The sequence below is a fragment of the Protopterus annectens genome, chromosome 4.part0, assembly GCF_019279795.1.
Source record: "Protopterus annectens isolate FY-2018-M chromosome 4.part0, PAN1.0, whole genome shotgun sequence".
In the NCBI taxonomy this organism is placed as follows: Eukaryota; Metazoa; Chordata; order Ceratodontiformes; family Protopteridae; genus Protopterus; species Protopterus annectens.
The window spans coordinates 615,438,997-615,465,446 of NC_056733.1; the positions used below are offsets into that span (position 1 = coordinate 615,438,997).

General features: G+C 38.9%; 1 protein-coding gene across 7 annotated transcripts in view; it reads left to right on the plus strand.

The window, feature by feature from the left end:
* The window catches only part of RILPL1 (Rab interacting lysosomal protein like 1), an 877,667-nt gene that overhangs the window by 126,676 nt on the left and 724,541 nt on the right, over window positions 1-26,450 (plus strand). For all 7 annotated transcript variants that reach the window (XM_044068562.1, XM_044068560.1, XM_044068559.1 and 4 more), the window contains exon 2: window positions 23,354-23,504. In XM_044068562.1, the coding sequence (XP_043924497.1) occupies window positions 23,354-23,504 (151 nt within the window). The remainder of the gene's footprint in view (window positions 1-23,353; window positions 23,505-26,450) is intronic.

Sequence of the window (26,450 nt, forward strand, 5' to 3'; positions counted from 1 at the left end):
TACTATTAGATTTTCGAAGCGAACTCCATCGACTGCACTGTTGTCGAACACGGAAGTTCAAAAACGATAATATCGAACACCAAAAGCCAACCTAGGAACGGGTTTTAACATGGGTCGAGATAGGGGATTGTAGTTCGGCAATAACACTGAACACCTATCTCGACCAACGTTAAAACTGTTCCTAGGTTGGCTTTTGGTGTTTGATATTACTGTTTTCGAACTTCTGTGTTCGACAAAAGTGCAGTTGTCGGAGTTTGCTTCAAAAATCTAATAGTAAACCAAAAAAATGTGAATTGTGGGAGCAGTACATGCAGAATAATGTTTTGGAGGAGGGATCAGGTTTAGAGAAGACACAAATTGAATGTAATGTTTGACTGACAGTGTCTGTACAGACGATTATAAGTGATGTATAATGTTTACAACTGAAAATATGTCAATATGGTTTGTTTTCATTTATCTAAATGTATGATTGCCTATGTCATGAGTGATGATCAATAAAGATGTTTCTTGTTAAAGAAAAAAAAATCGAGTTTTGGTATCTTAAGTGGAGATAGTTTAAGGATGCCCAAGCCAACTTGTGCTTGGCAAACACTACTGATTTTAGGAAGGATTCATCATAGGATGCCAGTGTCACAAACAGGAGTCTTGTATTTCAGTAGTCTTGCTGCAGGGCTGACCTCATGTGTTAGCCCTGAGTCTAGCAGTGCCCTGCTAGTATGAGGCTCTGTAGTCACTTATTTTAAGGAATATTTTCTGTAGTTAGTCTCTACCTAGACTGTGCTGCAGCATAAAGGCATTTAGTTGTACGTTTGGTATCGGTTAGGTGGACTTATTCTAAGGTAGTATTTTTCATGCACAGCTTAAGGGCATACAGAGTGTAGCAGTATGGCATGATGATAGGATGAAAGAGATACAGTAATGTTTTCTAGTTATGTAGTCATATTAGCATTAGAAAAATGACAAGTCAGTCATAACAAAAAAGAAGGTAGCACACGCTGTATCGTCAGTGGAACATGTCCTGTCAGGTTAAGGATTTTCTGCTAGATAAGAAAGAAATTTTAAAAAAGCCGTCTTTCCCTGGGTGTGAAACAGCTGATTCTTTAAAAGAGCAAATATGTTAGCAGTTGTTTTTTTACACATCATTGTACCTGGATGTATGTATATTCAGAAACATTTAAAATCCATTATCTTTAAATTAATAGTTAGTGTTCTTTTAGAAAACGGGGGTCTAGTTGATCAAATACAAGATTGATACATGTAGGAGCCAAGGGATTTTGTAAATAGGTATGTTTTGTAGCTTGTGAAAGGGTTAATCAAATGCTTAAAGATTCTTTGTACTTGACAAGCCTACATTGGCCTATAGAGGCCCTTAGGCTATGTTTGCAAAGCAAGTGCAAATTTCATAATCAGATGATGCAAAATCCAGGGTTTATAAAAGTAGCTCACCTTTTGGAGAAAACAGTCAGCCTTTTAAGTAAGTTAGCCGATATGTAGACAAAGATGGAAAAGAAGAAGTTGTACTTCCTGTGCTGTATATTTTTTCAAATTCATTTCAAACAAATTATTTAAAGACTGTAATAATCGGAGAATTTTGTTTGGAACAAAGTTGAGAATTCTGTGATAAAAACAAATCATGAAGAATTAATAAGTATTGTGCTTTGTTGGACTAATTTTTGCAGGTATGTGTAAGAACACACATGTATATGTAGATATAGTGTCTTTTTTTTGTACTCAGTCTATAGCTTGCTTGACTCTCATTATCCCATGTGCTCACTCTGCAGTCAACTGTTCTGGTTTGAAAGTTATGCTGAGTATTTTTCCAACATTTCTCTGGTAGTCATTACTTACTGTATGGAAGTCTATAGATCATCTGGATGTAAAAAGTATTTTGTCTTTTCCAAGGTGCCTTCACTATTTACAGCTTTGTGTGCTTCTTTAGTTATTATGTTTTTGTAAAAGACTGTATCTCTGCTTTATTTTACTGGGTGCTTTCTAAATTGATTATTTACTGGATTTCACTTGATTAAGGTTTTGTACAGCTGCTGATTTGAGTCAGCCTCTCGTGATGGTGTACACTTTGTACTCAGTGCTGTTAAGATGGTGCCACTGCTTTTCCATTTAGGCCGTGCTCTCCCTTATCCTCTCCTCATTCTTTTTTTTTCAGTTAAATCTGTTTCTGCATGTCATGTTACTGTGGAACTACACAGTCTGCCTCCAGCTCTTCTTGAAAGAGGGTTGCCGGTTTTTTTTTTTTTTTTTTTTTTTTTCCTGCAGCCTGCTTTGGTTATTTTAAATCCTTTCCCATGAAATACGTAGTTCATATGTCTATGGCTCGGAACAGCAGCATGTTCCCAGATAAAGGCTCTGTTTCAGTGTACATGTTTTTGTTCAGTCTAGGCATAAACCAACTCCTCTATATCTTCAGGTTTTTTTTTTTTTTCAGCTCCCATTTTGTCATTCAGGTATTGGGAAAAAAAACTAGCCTTTTGTCACCTAAATCATAAAAAGTCAATTAGCCGCCTAATAACCCCTCACATCTTCTAACCTCTAGTAGCAGTATGACTGCCTTGTATGAAGTCAGGTTGTACATCCCACAGTATGCGGAGTTGTCTAGCTGTGAACGACTGCTGTCCTTCTTTCCCACTGATGTAGCTATTCTTGCCTTGTCCTTGCTCTTTGTGTGTAACTTTGTACTAAGAAGACACTGCTCCTTCTTGTATAGGTCACTTTCCTAGTTCTAAAACACTAACTGAATATTTTTGCTGCATGGTTTGTTGCTTCTTGTCAGCATCCTCTGAAGTTCTGTTTAGTAGGTCTCCTCGTCTCTTGTAGCAACTTATGAATTCACAGAAACATTTATGCTCTGTTGGACTGGTATATGAGTTTTGTTGTGTACTAGTTTACATTTTGCATTTGCTTTAATATTGCAACCCCCACCCTGACCTTACTGTCATCAGGTGCGATGGGAAATCTTTCTAAACATCATCAAGTGAGTCTCTAAAACTGATATCCTGTAAGGACTGTAGATAACAATGTGTTCTTCCAGAACTTATTCTGTCTGTCAGACAGCCACTTCATGCATTTGAGTAGATTTTCAAGTTTAGTTGTATAAGGGAACATACCATAAGTAGGCAGTAAACTTTGTTGTTTAAACATGTGAGCTTAAGTGGTTACAAATAATTCTTAATCTAATATTTAGAAGAGTTGTATATTCAATTTAGGTAAAAAGAACATGAATAAATTAAATTTTCCTAGGTGATAAGTTCATAATAAATGCTGTAACTTGCTTAGACTAGTGCATGTTTAACAGATGTGATGGATTTTATTCTTTTCTTGAAATATTGTTTCAAAATGAAGAATGAACTTTTTCTGTAGTTCAGGTTTGATTGCTTCAGCCTTCATTTGCTTACCTTGTGGCCCTGAGCAAGTCACTTTGGCTTGAATCACCCCTGATAGGAGTTTTACTCAGATGACAAATCATGTGCGGACGGGTGATCCACTGTGGCGACCCCTAACCGGGAAAAGCCGAAAGAAGAAGAAGAAGAAAGAAAAGTTACTTTTTTGACATATTTATTTCCAACAAAATTTTTATTCTTGCTTCCGTCAGAAAGCAACCGAAAGAGTAAGAATTGCCAGTGGGGAGATAAAAGAAATGGGAGAAAGGGGGGCCCCAGATAGGTTTACAAACATATTGGTGAGACACCCTGAAATCTGAAATGTAGACTATGTGTATTATAATGCTCTTACAATATCCTTCTAAGCAGCTATATCCAAATAGTAATAGTATATATACATATATATATATATATATATATATATATATATATATATATATATGTATATGTATATATGTATACACACACACATACACACACACATATACATTTTATATATATATATATATATATATATATATATATATATAGATAGATATATGTATATGTATATATATATATATATATATATATATATATATATACACACACACACACACACAATTGGTAAACAAAGAAGAACAAGGTAGTAACCCTAATACTTCCATTTAATTGGTAAATGTATTCTTTCTTTTTGCAAACAGTTGTATTTAGATGTTTGCGCCTAAAGAGTGAACAGCGCTCCCATCTGCTCATTCATGCCATTTGCATGTGGTTTTAATTAGAGCATATGTTGTTTTGCTTTATTTGCTAAGTGAGATTTTAAAGAACATAATCATTAGGAGTAGTCACATGCATCTTTCTTTCTAAATGTCATTTGTTAAGACTGGAACTAGAGTACAAACTTCTATTTGTGTATCTATCAAAATAGAGCTAATGAAATTAAAACAGATTCAGTTTTGGCAAAAAAGTAACATCAAATAATAGAGATGACAACCTGTTTAGAAAGATTAAAACATCTAATTTTCTGTTCTGCAGCATGTAGGTTTCAAGAAAGCATTTACTGCTTAGTACATAGAGCCTCAAGAATAAATTATTCTTTGATGCACTGTCATTGAAACAAAAGAACAAAGGTCATTCATTTGTTAGTGATGTCTTCTTTACGATAATACTTCCATTGCTAACTGACACAGTTTTATTAAATGGGAAATATGTAGGTTGCCAAATAGTCATATTCATAGCCTTGAGTAATTTATGTCAAACTGGGATACTTTTATCAAAATGGACAAATGTTTTATTCAGCAGGCAGATATTTAAGGCTTTAATCCAATGGTCAGTATCAGAACTACTGCCTGTATGGGAAGATTTCCATTGTAATCTTTTACTAACATTCCTCTATATGAGCAGTTTAGGAGTAGCTACAGAAGAGACGTTTTGTGTAAGCTCTCAAATTTCATCCTTCATATTCTTTTCAACAAATGGCTTCAAGCAGACCTTCATCATGGGAACTATATAACCATTACAAATGGTGAACTCACAGTAAAATGGAAAGGATGTGGTTATGGTGGTATTGGTAGGGAACCAGGAGAGGGAGAGAAAATTGAAAAGTAGATGGGATTACATTTCTTCTTTTTTTTTTCTTTGCACCATTTGCATGCCCTCCAGTTAACAATCAGCTGTTCTCTAGGTGTGCTGTAGTAGTTCCTTTTACCTTGATGCCCCCATACCAGTGGTGGGGTGGGAAGAGGAGATAGGGCGAAACAGAGCACCCGTCAGCATCAGATGTGCTGGGTTGCATACTGTGGGATTTCTTTCATGATCTAACTGAGTAGAATTGCAGATGTTATGAGCATCACTGCACATAACACAGCTAGCTCTGGCTCTCTTTCAGTGCCAAAATGTTAACAGCAATCTGCTTCATGTTCTAGCACAGTCCCTGTCGGAGGTTATATCTGATCATGGGTGAGGAAGCACCTTCCCCCTTGGAGTGGGAAAGCCAGGAAAAAAACACTCCTTCCTATCCATTTCCTGGCCCCTCCACTGATGGGAGCACTCATTAAACTTAGGTTGGCCAGGTCATACTTGGTGCTGTGTAGGATGTCATTTTGTTTTGCCGTCAGAGACATTGCCATTAGTTCCTTTACTAAATATTCAGTTAAATTAACAGTACTGTATGCTTATGCTGTGAATTTGTTGATTTCTGCTTACTTCTTTCTGCCTTCCCTAACTTGTCTTGCCTAAAGTGGTCATCACCCTGTCCCACCCCTACACTCTGTCTCCAGTTTTTCTTTATTTTTTTGTAGTGCCTACTTGGATCCCTTCCATGCTGTGCAGCAGACCCTTCCTCTCCCAATGTCTGCAGTGTCATACAAAGCAACAAGAGAAGAGAGACAGAGAGATAAGCCAAGAAGGGTCTGGAAAAAGGTTATGTAGATGAGGTAGCTAATTAGTGTTGATCTACTGCTTTGAATAAAATTACATTTCTGTATAACTCCGTTGCATGAATATGTGGTGCATATTGACTGAGTGTTTAGAAAATTGGTTATTAACCTGTGCCAGTGGTGTAGATGGATAAAGGCGTTACTGTAGTCCATGCAACCAGAGTAAGAATAGTGGGGAGAAGAGGAAGGTGCATGTGCTCAGGACATACTAGAGTGGTTTAGTTTCCCTGGTGAAGACGAAAGAAACAACCACAAAAGTAGTGCTGAGGGTGGGCGTGGTCTTCTGCTGATGTTAGTCCCTTGCAGAAGTGAGGTGCTGTTCAGCCTTGACACCCACTGTACTTTCCACCATCAGGGTGTTATTGGAAAAGTGCAGAGGTGGGGTAGTAATAGGATAAACACTCTCCCAACAGTCGTATGACGCTGCCCCAGGGGTCCTCAATCTCCATTAGTTGAGTATAACTCAGGGGAGGGTAAGGTGGGTCTGGTAAACTAGGTGGATGAAAAGAGAAACTGGAAGCAGCTGATGGTCAGCTGTGGGAATCACACCTCCCACCAAAAAAAGAGAATTGCTTATTTGCACAACTGAGTGCAGATTTATTGCACAGGCAATACAGCTGACTATCATGCCCATGATTATAGTTTTTTTTTCTACCTCATGCTTTACAGAAAATGAGATCTGCCCAGTTGGAATTTCATAGTTACTGCAATGCACTTAAGTTAATATTAGTATTTTCTTGTAGAAAGGATGTGGAAAGTGCAGAAATGTTTAACTATCTGTAGGGGATCTGCAGGGTCTCTTTGGGTTGGGTACCAACTTTAAAAAAATGTATGGAAATCAGAAGACACACTTTGAAATTACTCACTGGATGGCTTAAGGGAGACAAGGAGATACAAGAATGATTTTTTTTTTCACAGAAAGGCTAGTGAATGACTAAAACATTTTGAAAGCTAGATGAAGGTCATTCAGTAAAGGATGCATGAGACAGATGCAAAAGAATTTTAAGACAGGCAGGAAAACTGACTGCTGATTAAGTAAGATTCATAGCTTATTAGTTACTAAGAGAAATGCACAGACCAGACAAGCTGTATGGTCCTCATCTTTCGGCATCATTTGTGTTTCTGAGGTTCAGGTCTATGAATTAATAAAGCAAGTTAATGTGCCTACATGCTGTCTTCTGGTGTTCATTCCGGAGCTCTTCATTTACTGACACACAACAACATGTGATGCATTGGGTGTGTCTTAGTGATTTCGAAAAATGTCGCAACTTATGGCTTCAGGCAGTTAGGTATGATTTTTTCAGCAACTCAAGGCATGCTGAAGTAAGTGAGTGCTATTTTACAGGTAAGCTTTCTAATACGTTTGAGGATGGGTGAGAGGTGGGCAGGAACTCTCTGTTCACTAATGTTTATGCACTTTCCTTTTTATTTTTTGGTAAAGACAAAAGGCTATGTGCTTACCATAGTAACAGATCTGAGTGAGCAGATCCATCCCCTGTAACTGTTGGACTAGTGCTGGTAGGAAAAAGGCAGCTTGGCAGTTTGGTTACTAGCCAACCCCTTATATCCATTATGATCTGCATCAGAACCTTCTCCAGATGTCTGTAGTGACACACAAAGCAACAAGAGAAAAGAGAACAGGAGACCTCTGAACCAAGCCAAGAAAGAGCTGGAGAATGTTGATGGGTAAGTTTTTGAAGGTGGACCTATTTATCCAGCCTTACTGTTAGGGTAAGTACATCATTTTTTATAACTGGGATGAGATGGTCCATCTTCATTAACAAGACAGAGTCCTCCAACTTATCCTACTTGGGTGGTCTCCTTCATATGAAAATACAGCTCACTACTGTGGCAGCAAAAGAAAATCCCCCACTTAGTGATTACATCCACCTTGTAGTGCTTAACAAAGCTATTCATTGTGTGCCACATGACTAGTGCACAAGTGGCATCTACTGTTGCATTTAGAAGAAAGACTAGGAAGTATCCACTGTTCTGATAGAAGATGCTGTGGGGATAGATGGCAATTCCTTATTAACTCAAAACTTAATGCAGTCCCTAAATCGTTTAGCTGAGGCAATTTTAATACTTTGCAACAAAGTTTTTTTTAGTAGCAAAACAAGCAAATCAGCAGGGAATCTTTCTGAGGGGATTTTGTTCTGAGTACTTAAAATATGACCTGCCTGTGAACATCTGTGCACTATAGAAAATATTCACTTATTAGAGTAATTTGGAAAAAATACTGCAAGATGAATATTCTGGTTGAGATTCATCTGAATAGCAGTAAAGATAGACTGGTGTGTAAAGAGACTTTCTTTGTGGAAAACTTAATTAGGAGGTTGAAATGGCATTGCCAGATGTTTTGGAATCTTTATTGCTGAGGTTAAATCTGCAAATAAAAGAGATTTTCCAGAACAAGTATTTCAGTTGTGTGGATTCTGAGGAGGTAGCAGGTCAAATGGAGATGTAATTAGCTTTTCTAATACAGAAAGGTCCCAATGTGGAATGGGATCTTTAATTAGAGGCCTAATGAAAAAAGTGCCTTTTAGACAGTTTTTGTAGACCTTTAAGAGAAATCAGACACTGAGTATTAGACTTCCAATGAAAGTATGGAATAACAGCAGGTTGAAATTTACTCAAAGAGTAACTGAAACCAGTATAAAAATCTGAGACAGGTACTCCAAAATACAGAAACGGGCAGTAGAATAATACACTCCTTGAGCAGAAGCTGAGATGAAACATGTTGTCCAGTTTCTTCTTTAAGTTTTAGTATTGTGTCTTTGTGCTGGGGTGTAGATCTGGACCACTGGGGGGTGGGGGGAATATAGACTGAATCCTTGGTCATTAACAGAATTGGAGTCGCCAAGTAGTTAGACATAAAGGACATAAAGGTGTAGAGATCTGGATGGGGATTCCTGGAGGAATGGGATGATAGGGTCCTGAAGGGTTGAAGATGAAGAGTTTTCTCCAGCAGATGCAGCCTGAGTAAGGGGAACCACACTTACTGAGACCAAAAAGGGAGTGATGAGAGTGACTTTGAAATTCTGCTGCTTAGCTTTCCGAATAAACCTTGGAATTGAAGGAAATGGGGGATGCATAAAAGAATCCTGGGTGGAGCCTCTGGATGAGTGTGTCCCTAAGATATTCCCCTGGCTATGAAATTAGGAAAAAAGAAGCTACTGTATCTGGTGTTGGTTGGGGATGCAGACAGACTACAGCAAAGTTTCCCCCAGTGATGGCACAACTTCCATACTAGAGTTGGGTAAAGGGGCCACTCACATGGTATCTGGAGAAAGTTGTCCAGTAGGTAGCTGGCCTGTTCGGTGTTGTTCGCAGTAGGAAAGGAAAGCAGGCAGTAGAAGTGGCTCATTCTCCTACTCTTTTTTGCTTATCAACAAAGGGGATAGAGACAGGCTGCTCCCTGTTTGTTTATATATGATGCCATTAGCATGCTGATTGTGTGGATGGCATTTGCACCTTGAGTAGGGAGTTCAAAAAGACTTGGTGGGATGAGAAGGGATGCCCACTTTACAACATCTTTATATGAACTGGCCTCTGTCTGTAAACATAAGTCTTAGACTGTCTCTCGTTACTCAAGGGCAGAAGCATTCATGGTGACAGCTTTACAAGAGTGGGAGTGAGAAAGAGGTTATCTCTGGTAAGTTTGAATGCCTGAAGCCAGCATGCCATTGTATCTTACAGGCATTGGATATCATGATCTAAAGAGGTAACAGGTTTTGTAACTGTGACCACTGAACTTTTTGGGTGCAGTGCAGATCCCTCGTGAAATCATGCAAAGGATATGGAAACTACTGTCAGCCGTAATGCTTTGATGCAAATCAGTGATGTGACAGACTGAGAATGCACTACACTATGCAAACTAATGAGTGAAGTGGCAGAATCTCTGTCCAGGAAAAGCATGGCTTTTCAGTGTATCACATCCAAAGAGCAATCTATAAAGGTGAAATGCAGTGAATATTCCATTTGAAAGATTTCTGTGTTTAGTGTGATCCCCATTGATTGAAAAGGCTGATAAGGGACAGCTGAGCAGAAATTATTCTGTCCAAGGAGTCAGTCACCTGCAGCCTCTGGTTAACTGCAGTCACAGAGATGTGTTTCTTGAACACCATCAGAATTGAGGTGAGACTAGATGGAAGAGTTCTGAATGGATAACAGTTGGCTTCTATGCAGAATACATATACCTCCTGGACTTTTTCACTGTCTTTATGTTTAGATAAGTGTCCTCTATGCCCAAAGAATACATTTGCTCTCTCTCAGACATACACTGGATAGACTGCACCATGCTCATTCGAAAACTATCTTTTAGAGTATAGTGATTTAGCCTGCTCTGGTAGAGAACAGATCTCAGGTTCTTTGTCTTTGTCTAGAGTAAAAGACTTCCCCTTTTGTCCTGGTGGGATATCCTGAATGGCTTGTTTTTGTAGAAACCTTAAGACTTTTTTTTTTGCTGCTGATTTTTTGACAGGGTGGAACAAATGACATGGATAAGGAGTGGGTCAAATGAGCGGTGTGGAACATAATTGTATACCCCCCTGGATATTATACTTATTCACCTTGTATGACAGCAGCCATGCCAACAAGTGGAGTGGCAGAGAGCTCCAAGTAGTTTCAAAGAAGGGACAGTTAGGCAAGGCCTCAGGGTTTAGAATGCTGTCATCACAGTGGAGGACCATGACCTCTCTTCTACTGATTACCTCTGGGATGGCAGACATTTTACAAATTCCAACTTCCCAGATCTTTGATTTTGATAGTGTTTGTCACATTGAAAGCAATAATAGTAGGGAATCCCCTGTATCCTGTGAAGGGAATGTTGTGGTGTCTGAAGTTAGACTCCAGCAGCGGTTATTGTTTTAACTTCTTTCTCCATGTTCTCCAGGTACTGTGAGCATGAGGTCTGAAAATTGTGGACTCATCAAAGTCAATTTTCAAAGATTGCTTTGCCTCCTTTGGCAAATATAGTTCAATTGAACCTAACATTGTAGTATAAGGCAGTGCCAGAACCTGTGGCTGTTATAGAGCCCTCAGCCGAGTTACCAACAAGTCTTGTGTTGAGGTTTGCAATATAAGCAGTAACTATTGCCTGACAGGAGTTTGTGTATTTGGCAGCTGATTTAGAGTTTGCCGCATTTCATCAGACTTCCTCTGGAATATGGTCATGTGCAACATGTAGTTTACAGCCCTCAGGATAAACATAGATGAGGGATAATCTTTACTACCAAAACCTGTTCATCACTCACAGTTTCTTATACAGCTGGTGGGCAGCTGGACTTCAGGGTGTTGGAACCTTTTAGAGGGCTGCTGCTGCCACAGTAGAGTCAGCCTTTAGTGTCTTGGGCCAGTAAGATCAATCTGCATGAGTTGCAGGACTCTGACTAGTTTCTGTGGAACTGAGGGCTACAGCATAGGGATTTTCCTAAGTGGTATTGATGGATAACTTCACCATCTTATCTACTGGATTAACTCATTCCCTCCAGTACAGCTGTTTTTGAGTGTGTACCTTTAACTCTCAGTGGCATGGCTTGAGCCTTTAAAAAATGAAGTTATCTCCTTAAAGTTCTAACAAATGCTCTTATATCAGTACAGTTGTATTTGCCATCATGTTTGCTTCAAGATAAAATATTCTGATACCTTGTATGTAGCATGGTTTTGGAATTATTAATGCAAATATGAACAAGCAATATTTTGATGCCTAGACACGCAGTAAGAAGTAACAGCAGAAACACCTGGAAGCCACACTCAGAAAGATGCCTGGGGAATCTGAAAGTCAACTTGCAGGGTCATTGGCAGAGACGATACTGTGTCTCGGGAACATTCCTATCTTTGCCTTATTATTTCTAAAATCTCATGAGCTTGGGTTTCTCCCGGAAGGGATGAGAATCAACAGCCCCTCTTCATCAAATCTGGACTGGGGGACTCCAGTTGTGAGCCCATGTGGTTCCTCTTTCACACGTACTTCTTACCTATACATAGAGATGATGGTTTCAGGAATGGAAGAAGATTATTGGTAGTCAGAAGCTGTAGGACACTGCAACTGACTTTCAAACTTTTTCTCCTGATGCATGAAAAGAGGGTTAGTAGAAGGGTCAGACAAAATTTTGCCTGTGGATATAATGGAGACTGAAGTCAGGGGCAGTATACTAACTGGAGGGGATGCAAACAGCAAAAGCTGGGGTAATTGGCACCAAATCCCATATTACCAAAATCTCCAATACCAGCAGCAGTACCAAGGATACTGGCGCCAGATTTGACACCAAAATATTGATACCAGACTGTGATCAGACAGCCCTACCATTGTTGATGTTGAAGGCATCATGTACACTGAAGTAGCTGATACCAAAAATTACTGGTCATAGAACAAGGCTAAAGCCAGTGTGGAGGGGTACAACATTGTCCTGGTGGGGTGATTTCATTGTCACTGGGACCGGTGTCTGAAGGAGAGGGGCCATTGAGGAGAATCTAGAGGAGCTGACAAAAAAGGGAGTAGCAGAAAAGATCCCACGATTCATTCTAAGACTTGAGAGGTGAGGGAGCAAACACTTTTTGTTGGGCCTTCACAAAAGCATCCACTAACTTCTCAAACTTCTCGTAAATGGTAACAGGGTTAGCAGATTGAGACCTAGCTGGAGAGCATTATGTTAAGACACACTATCTGCAACAGAAACAAGAGATATAAAACTTGAGATGTAATTAGCTTTGCAGGTCATTTGTCAGATATCACTCAAGTTCCTGCAGTAAATGAAGTATAATATCAGAATTTTTTTAAGCTGAGGACCCAGAGAGGAAGATGTATGTCCCTTTGGATTTTGATTATGTTTCCTTTTAGCTCTAGAAGAGTCGCTAGAAATTGTAGTTATCTGCATTGCAAGCTCATACCTTGATATGAAGGAACCAGCTTCAGCTGTGAGGGTGAAGCCTTGGTCCAAAAGCTTTCTTTGAGGTAGAAGGTTTCCTGAGCCCAGCCACCAAAGACTTCTGAATTGAGTAAAATTATAATTTTTACTTTATGCTTTTTAAGGTATTCAGTGTGAAAAACTTATTGATACCACAGTGAAAAGTATTACAAAAGAAGAGCTCTGTATGCTTGTTGTGGGGGGAGGGGGGATTTGTTACCACATTTACCGTTTTTGATGATTCTGTTAATTTTTGAAAATACCTTAAAAATAACCACTAGGAAACAGAGGAAAATGGAGTAAAATTTGTAATCTATTGAAAAAGACTGAACAAGAAAAGTGATAAGTAACAGCAACAATAACAAAAAAAAAAAAGAAAAACAGAAAAGAGAAACATAAAACAAGGAGGACAGTGGTTTTCAACAGAGAGGCACCAAGCCCAAAGAAAAGGAAGTAGAGGAAAGTTAGGTGACTGGGAAGAAATTAAGATTCCATTTCAGACTGTCAGGAAGTTTTTTCTGGAGATTAGAATGACTATAGTTCAGAAAAAAAGATGTCATTTATAGTAAGATGCAGACAAAATGTTATTATTAAAAAAGCTAAGTATCTCAGGAGTGCTTTGCTCTCTAAGTACAGCTGTGAGTGTGTATGCGTGGCCAAAGAGATCTGGAGAGGTATTTCCTGATGCAGTACTTTATGGGTAAAAGGAGAAGGGCTGGTAACTTGGCAGAGCTTTAGGTGCTGAGCAGGCTCTTGTTTACTGTGACAGTCCTGAAGCACTGAGGGTGGACCTCATACCAAATAAATCCTTAACTTTGATTTATGTTTTCATATTTCTTTGATACTGTCTTGATTTATGTAAATTGCACACTTATTGGAAACCATTTGAAATGTCGGATCTGCTAAATATGGAGACTGAATGGAGGACAGATCGGTCTTATACATACCAAGTCTGAGATGACATTTATCGGAATACCCCCTTTTCTCTGTGATGTGGGGTTCTTGAAGTTGGTATGTATAAGTTTGGGGGTATTATGGAAATTGACCCCCCTCCCACATGGGAGAGTGCAGGGGAGCTTGCCCCCCTTGCAAAAAGAAGTTTAAAGGAAAAGAGAGCTTTTTTGGCTGGTCAGCACTTGGCCTTTCGAATGACAACATTTCAATACATCCATGTTTAACTGGATTATCAGAAATACAGTAAAGTTAAAAAACAGATAACTTCCTCAGGTGATTCAGAATGCATATACAGTTAACGCTGTTATTTTACTTTTTTGTTGGCATATTTGTTTGGTGATTAGTCCACAGCCATCAGCTGCTGCAGGGGAGAAGGGGACTGACTGTCGCTTTGCTCCAGAAGTGATATGGCTTATTCTGCATTTTTCTCTCAAGTAGCATTTTATTCCTAATTTTCTTTTCTATGTGTGCATAATTTCTCTTGCTGTCTTCTCAGAAACTGCTGCACTTAATAATAAAAGTTCAGAAGTTCTTGTGGCTCCTAATGATGCAGTAGAATGAAACCAGTTATGAAGAAGTATATTTCTTTACCTCGGTACATTTTATATCATTGTGGGAATATTTTGGTGTGTATTTGTGCTTATGTATTTAACTGCATTCATAATGTTTATGTTTGAGTGTACAGGCAAGCATAACTGGTAGAATAATCGTACCACAGTGGAGCACTCCTTGTTCAACATATTTGTTAACAAATTCAAGAGTGGGGGTATTCAACAGACCTTCCCTGTCTGCATATCATACCTCTCAACGACCCAGATTGTTGCAGAATGTCCAGATTTTTGCCTCATATTTTTTGTCTGCTATTCATAAAATTTGTAGTTTTCTGGCAGATCAGTGAGAACTGTATTTGAGTTTCAGACTTCATATCTTCAGAAAATTCATGCTAATATCTGAACCTTTTATTGTATCCCTCCCGAGACATAGTGTTTGTGCATGCCATTAACACATAACAGAACTGGTAGAATAATCCTATCATTGTGGAGCACTCATTGTTCAACATATTCATTGACAAATTTCAAGGGTGGGGGTGTTCAATAGACCATCCCTGCCTACAGATCATACCTCTCAACTGTCCAGATTGTTGCAGAATGTCCAGATTTTTGCCTCATATTTTTGACACATAACAGAACTGCTACTGTGTTATGGTCCAAAGGCAGTTAAAGTGCTGAAATGATAAACCTGGTTACTGCTGCATCTTGTAGCAGTGAACTATGTACCCTGCTCATTTGCATTGACACAAGTTAAGTGGCTCTTCATTGCTTACACTTGTGTTAATGGCTGCGCAAGGCAATGGTCTGATGGTGGCACTGCCACATATATTGTAGTTTTTCATACCTCTCAATCTCTTAGACCAAGAAGTCTGGACAAAGCCTAAAATAATGGGGGGACAAAGGCCAAAAAAATAGGGACAGATTTTAAATATTACACTTACAAACTTAGAAAGTTGCTAGAGTAACAGGATTTGAGTTAGCATACATTTTCAGAAGGATATGAAGTCTGAAACTCAAATGTCTGTCATTATTTAGTGATGTCAGTCCTCAGTAATTTGCCAGAAAACCGCACATTTTATGAGGAACAGACCAAAAATATTAGACAAAAATCTGGACAAATGAAAGATATGTTTATGATATTTAGACTCACCTGCTATATCAAACTGCAGTAGCAAGGAAGTCTTCCAACTGTTGATTTAGATTTGTTAAGTTAATGTGGCAGACATAGCCAGGTGTAAAAACAGAGCAGCAGTTGTGTTACTGATAAAACTAGAAACACCAGTAAGAAAAAAATGTATAAGTAGCTGTGATACTAGTAACAGTAATGAGGGGGTAATTGCCAGTAGTAGTAGCTGTGATCCCATTAACATTAATGAGGGGGTAATTGCAGGAAGTAGTAGCTGTGATAACATTAATGAGGGGGTGAATTGCAGGAAATAGTAGCTGTGATACCATTAACATTAATGAGAGGGGGTAATTGCAGGAAGTAGTAGCTGTGATAACATTAATGAGGGGGTGAATTGCAGGAAATAGTAGCTGTGATACCATTAACATTAATGAGAGGGGGTAATTGCAGGAAGCAGTAGCTGTGATACCATTAACATTAATGAGAGGGGCTAATTGCAGGAAGCAGTAGCTGTGATACCATTAACATTAATGAGAGGGGGTAATTGCAGGAAATAGTAGCTGTGATCCCATTAACATTAATGAGGGGGTAATTACAGGAAGTAGTAGCTGTGATAACATTAATGAGGGGTGAATTGCAGGAAATAGTAGCTGTGATACCATTAACATTAATGAGGGGGTAATTGCAGGAAGTAGTAGCTGTGATACCATTAACATTAATGAGGGGGGGATTGCAGGAAGGAGTAGCTGTGATAACATTAATGAGGGGGGAATTGCAGGAAATAGCTGTGATACCATTAACATTAATGAGGGGGGAATTGCAGGAAGTAGTAGCTGTGACACCATTAACATTAATGAGTGGGGGTAATTGCAGGAAGTAGTAGCTGTGATACCATTAACATTAATGAGAGGGGGTAATTGCAGGAAGTAGTAGCTGTGATACCATTAACATTAATGAGAGGGGCTGATTGCAGGAAGCAGTAGCTGTGATACCATTAACATTAATGAGAGGGGGTAATTGCAGGAAATAGTAGCTGTGATCCCATTAACATTAATGAGGGGGTAATTGCAGGAAGTAGTAGCTGTGATAACATTAATGAGGGGTGAATTGCAGGAAATAGTAGCTGTGATACCATTAACATTAATGAGGGGGTAATTGCAGGAAGTAGTAGCTGTGATACCATTAACATTAATGAGGGGGGGATTGCAGGAAGGAGTAGCTGTGATAACATTAATGAGGGGGGAATTGCAGGAAATAGCTGTGATACCATTAACATTAATGAGGGGGGAATTGCAGGAAGTAGTAGCTGTGACACCATTAACATTAATGAGAGGGGGTAATTGCAGGAAGTAGTAGCTGTGATACCATTAACATTAATGAGAGGGGGTAATTGCAGGAAGTAGTAGCTGTGATACCATTAACATTAATGAGAGGGGGTAATTGCAGGAAGCAGTAGCTGTGATACCATTAACATTAATGAGAGGGGGTAATTGCAGGAAGCAGTAGCTGTGATACCATTAACATTAATGAGTGGGGATAATTGCAGGAAGTAGTAGCTGTGATACCATTAACATTAATGAGAGGGGGTAATTGCAGGAAGCAGTAGCTGTGATACCATTAACATTAATGAGAGGGGCTAATTGCAGGAAGCAGTAGCTGTGATACCATTAACATTAATGAGAGGGGGTAATTGCAGGTAGTAGTAGCTGTGATACCATTAACATTAATGAGAGGGGGTAATTGCAGGTAGTAGTAGCTGTGATACCATTAACATTAATGATGGGGGAATTGCAGTAAGTAGTAGCTGTGATACCGTTAACATTATAGGGGGTAATTGCAGGGTGCCATCTGCTGCAGTTGAGCAAATTATCTAAATTGTAAGTCATGTTTCAACAGCATAGTGTGTTTGTATGTATGCATGTACACATGCACAAATATATTTATATCGATTGAGAGAGAGAGAATAAATATTTTGAGCAAGAAGACATTTTTTACTCTTTTTTACTTCCTGCTTCATCAACATGCTGTTCAGGTCTTGTTCATTTCACCCATTAGAGTGGTATTATCTGCATAGCTGTATATCCTTGTCATTTCTTTGCACATAGATGGGTATGAAGTGGAGGCTGTGACAGATTTTATTTTCCTGGGCTCAAAGATCTCTACAGATGGTGACTGTAACCTTGAAATTAAAAGACCTTTTTTCTTTTTTGGAAGGAAAGCTTTGGCAAATCTGGATAAGATTTAAAGTGCAAAGACATCACATTGTCAACAAATATCCACATAGATAAAGGTGTGTTCCAGCTTTTACACATACTGTTGCGAGAGCTGGACTACAATTGAGGTTATGAAATGGAAAATTGACGTTTTTGAACTCTGAATTGCAAGAAGATTGAAGCAGTCAATGTTTAAAGAAGTAAATCCAGATTGTTGACTGGAAAGTCGGATAGTAAATCTAACTCTCAAATATTTTGGTCATATAATGCGAAGACAGGATTCACTAGAGCATACTCAGGTCTTGGGAAAGATCAAAGACAAGAAAAGGGGCGTGGCAGAAGCTTGAGAACATGAACACTTTACTGGAATAATAAATAGAAATTGGCAAAAATTTAATGAAGCAGTCTTTCATTCTAAGGTCTGACATGCTACTGCCCATGAGGTCATGCAAAGTCAGAGTTATCTGTACAACTAAAGTGTGTGTGTGTGTGTGTGTGTGTATATATATATATATATATATATATATATATATATATATATATATATATATATATATATATATATATATGTATATATATATATATATAAAATGTGTGTGTGTGTGTGTACAGTGGATATAAAACGTTTACACACCACTGTTAAAATGCCAGGTTTTTGTGATATAAAAAAATGAGACCACAATAAAGCATTTCAAAACTGTTCCCACCTTTAGTGTGACCTATAACCTGTACAATTCAGTTGAAAAACAAATCTTTTAGGGGAAAAAATATAAAAAATAAAAAACATACAATACGCTGGTTGCATGTGTGTGCACACCCTTACACTAATACTTTGTTGTGTGTGCACACCCTTAAACTAATACTTTATTGAAGCACCTTTTGATTTAATTACAGCATTCAGTCTTCTTGGGTAGGCATCTATCAGCATGGCACATCTTGACTTGGCAATATTTGCCCACTCTTTCTTGCAAAAGCAGTCCAAATCTGTCAGGTTGCGATGGCATCTCTTGCTCACAGCCCTCTTCAGGTCACCCCACAGATTTTCTATGGATTTAGGTCTGGGCTCTGGCTAGGCCATTCCAAAACTTTAATTTTCTTCTGGTGAAGCCATTATTTTGTTGATTTGGATGTATGCTTGGGATCATTGTCGTGTTAAAAGGAGAAATTCCTCTTCATCTTCAGCTTTTTAGCAGGCGCCTGAAGGTTTTGGGGCAAAAGTGATTGGTTTTTGGAACTGTTCATAATTACCTCCACGTTGAGTAAAGCCCCAGTTCCAGCTGAAGAAAAGCAACCCCAAAGCATGATACTGCCACCACCATGCTTCACCGTGGGGATGGTGTTCTTTTGGTGATGCAAAGTGTTTTTTTTTTTTTTTGCACCAAACGTACCTTTTGGAATTGTGGCCAAAAAGTTCAATCTTGGTCTCATCAGAACATTTTCCTACATGCTTTTGGGAGACTTGATGTATTGTTTTTCAAATTTTAGCCAGGCCAGGATGTTTTTCTGTGTAAGAAAAGGTTCCATCTTGCAACCCTACTCCATAGTCCAGACATGTGGAGAATATGGGAGATTGTTGTCAGATGTAGTGCATAACCAGTACTTGCCAGAAATTCCTGCAGTTCCTTCAGTGTTGCAGTAGGTCTCTTGGCAACCTCCCTGACCAGTTTTCGTCTTGCCTTTTCATCAATTTTGGAGGGACGTCCAGTTCTTTGCAATGTCACTGTTGTCCCATGTTTTCTCCACTTTTTGATGACTGTCGTCACTGTTTTCCATGGTACCGTATTTCCCCGAAAATAAGACTGGGTCTTATACTTACTTTTCCCTCCGCCGAAATACGGATTAGGGCTTATTATCAGGAGATGCCTTATTTACCCCCCCTGTACAACAGTCTACATTTATTCATTTATTCATGTAGACAAATTGACATTTATTCATGTAGACAAATCGACATTTATTCATGTACACAAATTGACATTTATTTGGTACTTTTCCGTTATTGGGGAACAGTTCTAGGTAACGCGTTAACAGTTGTGTGAGAATTCTACATAAACAGTGCAACAAACATTTCTACTTCAGAATATCTACACCTTGGCTTTCACAGTGCAATATTTCATGCTTAACATGAAGTGCAGAAAAATCTCAATACATGTGTATTGGAGGAGGGGAATAAAACAGGTGAATAACTGCCACTTTTTTAGTGGTGATGCTTTATTTATTCCTTACCCAAACCGTAAGAGAAGAATGATGGAAAGTCATAAAAATGAAGTCTGGGAACAACTGGCCTTACTTTGTAATAAAGTCAAAAAACTGACAAGATCTCGGTGGCAGCTGAAAGCAGAAGCAATCCATTCTGTTGCCCCGATAACAGAAAAGTTATTCAAATACAGTCATGTCATCTTCTTCTGGAACATTGTCATAAGTCTCCAACCCCCAAATTCCAGCCTGAATTTCTTGCGACTCCATTTCCTGTAGAACCATTGGCTCCAATCTGTCATGCCTAGCAATAGAGCTCTCCTTAAATGAGCACTGCTTGTCCATGTAGCCTGCTCGTAGTGCATTGGCAACACAGCTGTCAGTGATTTTATCCCATGAATTCTTCACCCAAGTCACGACCTCTTGCCAGGCTAGGCTTCACAGAGTTTCCATGCAGATTTCTCTCCATTCTATTTTCAGTGTAGTCATTGAGTTCCATGCGCAAATGGTCCTTGGCTTGTTTATTGCAATATCAAGAGTCTAGAGATAGGCAGTCATTCCTGCGGGAATCATTATTTGATCTATTCTTCTCTGTGCAAGGAAGTTCTTCATGTCTTTAGCGCAGTGAGTGCTGGCTAAATCCCAGACTAGCAGACCTCTTTCGCCACCTTGCAAAACAAGTGGCAGCATTACATCGACCCACTTCCTTATAACTGTTTGTGTGCACCAGGCTTTTTCGGTTTCAAGAATGTAAATGCCTGAAGTATGTTCAATCTTATCTTTCTTGCCCTTGCTAATGATTAGAGGTGAGGTTTTCTTTCCATCTAGACGAATTGCCAAAATACAGGTAACGTGCACTTTTGTAACCAGTGGAGGGAATGTAGATTGACGAGGTACCCCTCTGATCAGTTGTTGTTGGAGATCATTGGCCCATAAACACTGCAGTTTCATCAACAGCAATCATGTTGGAGAGTTGGTATTTAGAAAAGTCAATGCCATCAACAAAGGACTTGAGTGCAAGTGCACGTTTAATAACTTCAGTATCTTCCAGCTTGAACAGTGTTGTTGATCTTCTTAGACACAGTTCATATCGCTGAACGAAGCCATCCAGCCAATGTTGTGATGCTTTGAATTCTTCTGGGGATATTTCTAACTGTGGTGCCATTGCAAGGGCAAATGCCTGAATATCAGCCCTGCGCACAACCAAAGCCTTTGCTGCCCTGTTATCAATCCATTCACAGATCATGTCTTCCAGCTCAGGAAATAATGGTTGCTGACTTGATCCACAATTGCACTTCTTAGTATTTCCCTCGTCGGCCTGTTGACTGAGGTTATCATACACTGGTCGCCATTTTAGGACCATTCGGAGATCCAACTTCTTCTCTTTGCAGAAAGCCATCGGATTCTTTCCCCGGGAGTCCTCCACGATTCTTTTCTTGTACTCGACGGAATAGCTTTTTCTTTTTGCACTCATCTTGTCTGGGGAGGGGGTTAATTGAAGACGTATGAGACAAGAGTGGCAACACAAAATGGTGACTGTTAAGAAGACACAACCACACCCATTAGTTATCAAGTGCACACCTTTTACAGGCATTTTCTGTATTTTGACCAATCAAAGTACACTTGCCAGTGTTTATGGGCCAAGGATCTCAACCGTCAAGTGTGAGTGAGGATTAGGGTTACAGTAAGAATCATAGAGGACTCCTGGGGAATGAATCTTATGACTTTCTGCAAGGAGAAGAAGTTGGGTGTCCAAATGGTCCGAAAATGGCGAGCAGAGTACGATAACTCTAGTCAACAGGTGTCAATAGTATTATTTTATAATTCAACACGTCCATCATGTGTTGTTGACGATCTTAACTGGGGCTTATTTTTGGGATAGGGCTTATATCACGACCACCCTGGAAAAACCATGCTAGGCCTTATTCTGTGGTTAAATCTTATTTACGAAGAAATACAGTATATCCAATGCTGTGGAAGTTTTTTTTGTACCCTTCTCCTGACTGATCCCTTTCAACAATGAAATCTCTTTGATGCTTTGTAAGCTCTCTGTGAGCCATGGCTTTTGCTGTAGCAGGCCACTGAGTAAATGTCAGGAAAATCCTACTAGGACAGCTGAACTTTATTTGGGGTTAATCAGAGTCTCTTTAATTGATGGCAGGTGTGTACCCAGGAAGACTGAATGCTGTAATTAAATCAAAAGGTGCTTCAACAAAGTATTAGTTTAAGGGTGTGCACACTTATGCAACCGGCATATTATACGTCTTTTATTTTTTATATTTTTCCCCCTAACAAATTTGTTTTTCATTTGAATTGTACAGGTTATAGGTCACATTAAAGGTGGGAAAAGTTTTGAAATGATTTATTGTGGTCTCATTTTTTTATATCACAAAACCCTGGCATTTTAACAGGGGTGTGTAAACTTTTTATATCCACTGTGTGTGTGTGTGTGTGTGTGTGTGTGTGTGTGTGTGTGTATATATGTGTGTGTGTGTGTGTGTGTGTGTGTGTGTGTGTGTATATATGTGTGTGTGTGTGTGTGTGTGTATGTATGTGTGTGTGTGTGTGTGTGTGTGTGTATACATATATATATATATATATGTATATATATTATATATATATATATATATATATAAATATATATATATATATATATAATATATATATATATATATAAATATATATATATATATATATATATATATATACATGCATACATATGTATGGGTCTACACACTTTAATCAAGTAGTCCATACATCGACCTCAGAAATGTCGACAAACCAAACATAGACATGTTACCACACATGTACTGAGAAAGAACCTCAGTGGAGGCAATTTTCATGCATACAAAAAGCAACAATGTTTTGTATGTGTGTATGATAAAGTCAAGCAGTTGAACAGGAGAGGAAGAGAGGGGAAGGGATGCTATTAGGGTATTTAACTGCAGCATTTGTGCAGGGTACACAGACCATCAGTTCTCTTCTTCTGCCACTTTAAATATATATGTATCTGCTTACTATGTATAGTGCATTTTTCTGAGTTTGTTTAAATTTTCTTTCTGCAAGCTAGCATTTTTCATGTGTCTGGCACTGGCTTCCATTTATCAACCTCACTGGCTGAGGCCCATCAACTGCCAGTCCTATGGTATTAGTGATTGAAATCAATGGGGTAATGTTATGAGGTTGACCCAGCCAGGAGTCCATGGAGGGGAGCTTTACTGCTTGACTCGGGGTTTAACTACACAGAAAGCATGATGGTATAGACTGTGATGCTTACATTGCTATGCTTGCCTTGAACCTTTCCTCCTATCTTTGGTGTGGGCTTAGCCACTTCAGGCTTTGTCCACATACACCTGCCAGAAATGTAGCCTCTTTGCCCATATGCAGGACTGTTCATTTTTGCTGTAGCCAGTTTCTGGCCATCCTTGGTGAAGTTAGCATGTCAGGTAGCAGGTGTTCCTTGCTCTGTGTGCATCCTGTTCTGTGTGAGTTGCATTACATGCTGAACTTGGGTTGGTCCTGCAGCACTGCATTATTGGGGTTGCCTTTTAACCCACATGCTAAAGGCACTTGTGTGCTTTGTCTCACTGCAGGAGCTGGAGCTGGTGGAAGATGTATGGAGGGGTGAAGCACAGGACCTTCTTTCCCAGATTGCTCAGCTTCAAGAGGAGAACAAGCAGCTGATGTCTGACCTTTCACAGAAAGACATCACCATGACGGAAGAGGACTTTCAGAAACAGGAAGGTAAATGATATCTTTTCAGAAAAAAATTCCTGACAGATGTGGACTGATCTCATCACATTTCCTGATGCTGGTGCTTTAATCACAAATAACAGAGCATATTTTAATTTAGAGAGTTATTCACTTTTTAAGTAGAATTTCACTCTGAAGTTTTGAAATACAGCTTTCTTACTAGGTGAGCTATATCACTTTTTACATAAATGCATTATGTGCAGTTCAGTTTCTCATGATGTGCATGTTGTGAAGCTGTCTTTGGTGCTTATTTTAGTTAGGACACATATAGCCACTTCACTGGTATGATGACAGATTTGTACTGTCGCAGTAGCCATGTCTTTACAGATGAGAAGCACTTCTTTGATTTTAAACATAACAACACAGAGGTGTAGGTTTGTATGGAAATAACAGTGTAAAAAAATTAACCATTATGACCAAAAAGCTTCTTTCTCTTGTTTCCTTTGATCAGTTAATTACCATTTACAAGTTGTGCTTATGTAACTGTATTTTGTAATGAAAACATTTATTTGATTTTTGCAGCTGAACTGTCTTACAAAAATATGTACATTCCTTTTACTTTGGAGTCCCATATACATTTCATTAAACAATATATATATTAACAGATCAACAAAAAGCAAAAATCTACAAAGTATATTTGCAACAAAACAGAAGCAGAGAATAATTTATCCGGATGGGTGTGTGAAACATGGTTTTAGTTATAGTAGAAACTTTGCATTCACTTTTAAGGTTCACTACCCACTGTGGTCACTAATTTGCTGTGATAAACAAAGTATTAATTTAGCCTTTACTATATTTCAGTACTCTTGCCTTAAAACTTGGAAAGACATAGAAAGTACAGTTGTGTAAAATCTTACCATAACAGCAGATGTCCTTCTCTTCACTGTTGCAGTATTTTTTACAAAAGGAATTCCCTGCCAAGGGTAGCCCATCATTCTGCCAGTATACCAAAGCCTTAGGACTTTATAGATGTTATACGTCACACGTATGCTCCCCACTAAATGCGTAGGGCATAAAGGTGACATACAGACATGCATACCTCATAACTGAATTGTCCCAGGAGGAACAACAGTCCTAGGCATTAGGAGGAACATGGTCATCCAGAAGGAAAAAGAAAAGGAATTCCAGGCCAGGAAGATAGAAGGAAAAGAACAGAACAGAAGAGGAGGAGGGAGGGAGTAAATATGGCAACAGTGACGAGAAGGGCATCTATTCCAAACACAACTTTCATTATTTGTGCCAGATATTAACTCCACCATACTCTAAATTTAGAAAAATACCACTTGGCACATAAAGACAGCTTTAGTCAAACATACATCCAGGGATGTGAGTATTGTTTTATACTTTAAGATGTTAAGTAAAATATACCAATGCATACATAGTGGTATAAATACAAATACATCTACCGTAAAAAATGTTATAATGCAGTTACAACAACATATAAATCCATAATTATTCATAAAATAATACTAAACTAACGGATTCCTATATAAATACAAAAAATATTAAAAAAAACCCTCATTTCTAAGAAAGTTCCCTAAAATTATTAAAGCTGTTCTATTACAGAAGGAAGCTTAGTTTATTTTTGTTTGACACTTTACAGCCTAAGGGCCTTAATAATGACTTGTTCATGAAATATTTAATTTAATATAATAGCTTTAATAATTTTAGGGAAAATTCTTAGAAGTGAAGTTGTGTGTTATATTGTTTTCTATTTATATAGAATGTTTTTGTCTTTGTATAGGAATTTGTTAGTTTAGTATTATCCCACAAAGTAAGAGTAGCGGGATCTATGTCCGAATCCAGACCAGTAACGAGCGGTGTGCCTTAGGGCTCTGTCCTGGGGCCCCTCTTGTTTGGCATATACTTCTCTGAAGTACAGGCAAACACAGAAGGGCTGTGGCTGACCAAGTTTGCGGACAGTTGCAAACTGGGTGCTATAATAGAGTCTCCGGCCGACATGGATATCCTCCAGAAGGGCCTTAATGAGACTGATGCATGGTGTCAAAGCCATGGTCTCAAGCTAAATGCTAAAAAATGCATAGTAATCCCCTTTAGAAAAAGCAGAGTACCAGCGAAGTACCACATAGGAGGTAACCCCCTGAAATCTGAAGTAGTAATAAAGGATCTAGGGACCCAAGTAGATAGTCAGCTTTCCTTTGATAACCATATTGCCAAGGTGGTTAGAAAATCCTTCTATGTGACCCATCTGATCACGAAAGCGTTCGCACCAAGATCTAAGGATGTAATGGTGCCCCTCTACTCTTCCCTCATCGGACCCAGTATTGAGTAAAATGCACCAATTGTTATGTACCTGGCTAGGCATCTTCAGCAGCTGGAGAGACTACAGAGGTACCTCACTAAGAGGATTACTGGCCTCAAACAGTTGCCCTATGCAGCACGATTGAAAAAACTAAGGCTTTTCTCTGTTGCATACCGCCTTCTCAGAGGCGATCTCTGTCTAACATACAGAACCACGTCCAACCCAGAACCGTTGACCATGCTCCATCTTAGCAAAACCAAATCCACTCGAGCTACACGCTCTAGGGATATAAACCTCAGCACAACAATGAATAGAACATGCTGTTGGGATAGATTCCCTTCGCAAAGACTTCCTTTGCTATGGAACAAGGTCCTGATCTACATAAGACAGAGCCTCTCACTGTCACTTTTCAAGAGGAACCTTGACGAGTGGATGGGTAACAAAGTTCACACCCGGGATCATACCAACAGCTCTACTAGATAGGGGCCAAGGGTACTAGCTGCTAGATCAAGGGCCTAGGGAACTAACCAAAGGTGCGGTGAATACCGCACAACGTGGCTGGGCTAATATATGCCTTCGGGCAGATAGCCCAGTACCTACCTTTGAACCTATGAACCTATTATGAATTTATAACATTTTTCTGGTAGATGTATTTATATTTTTATCAATATGTA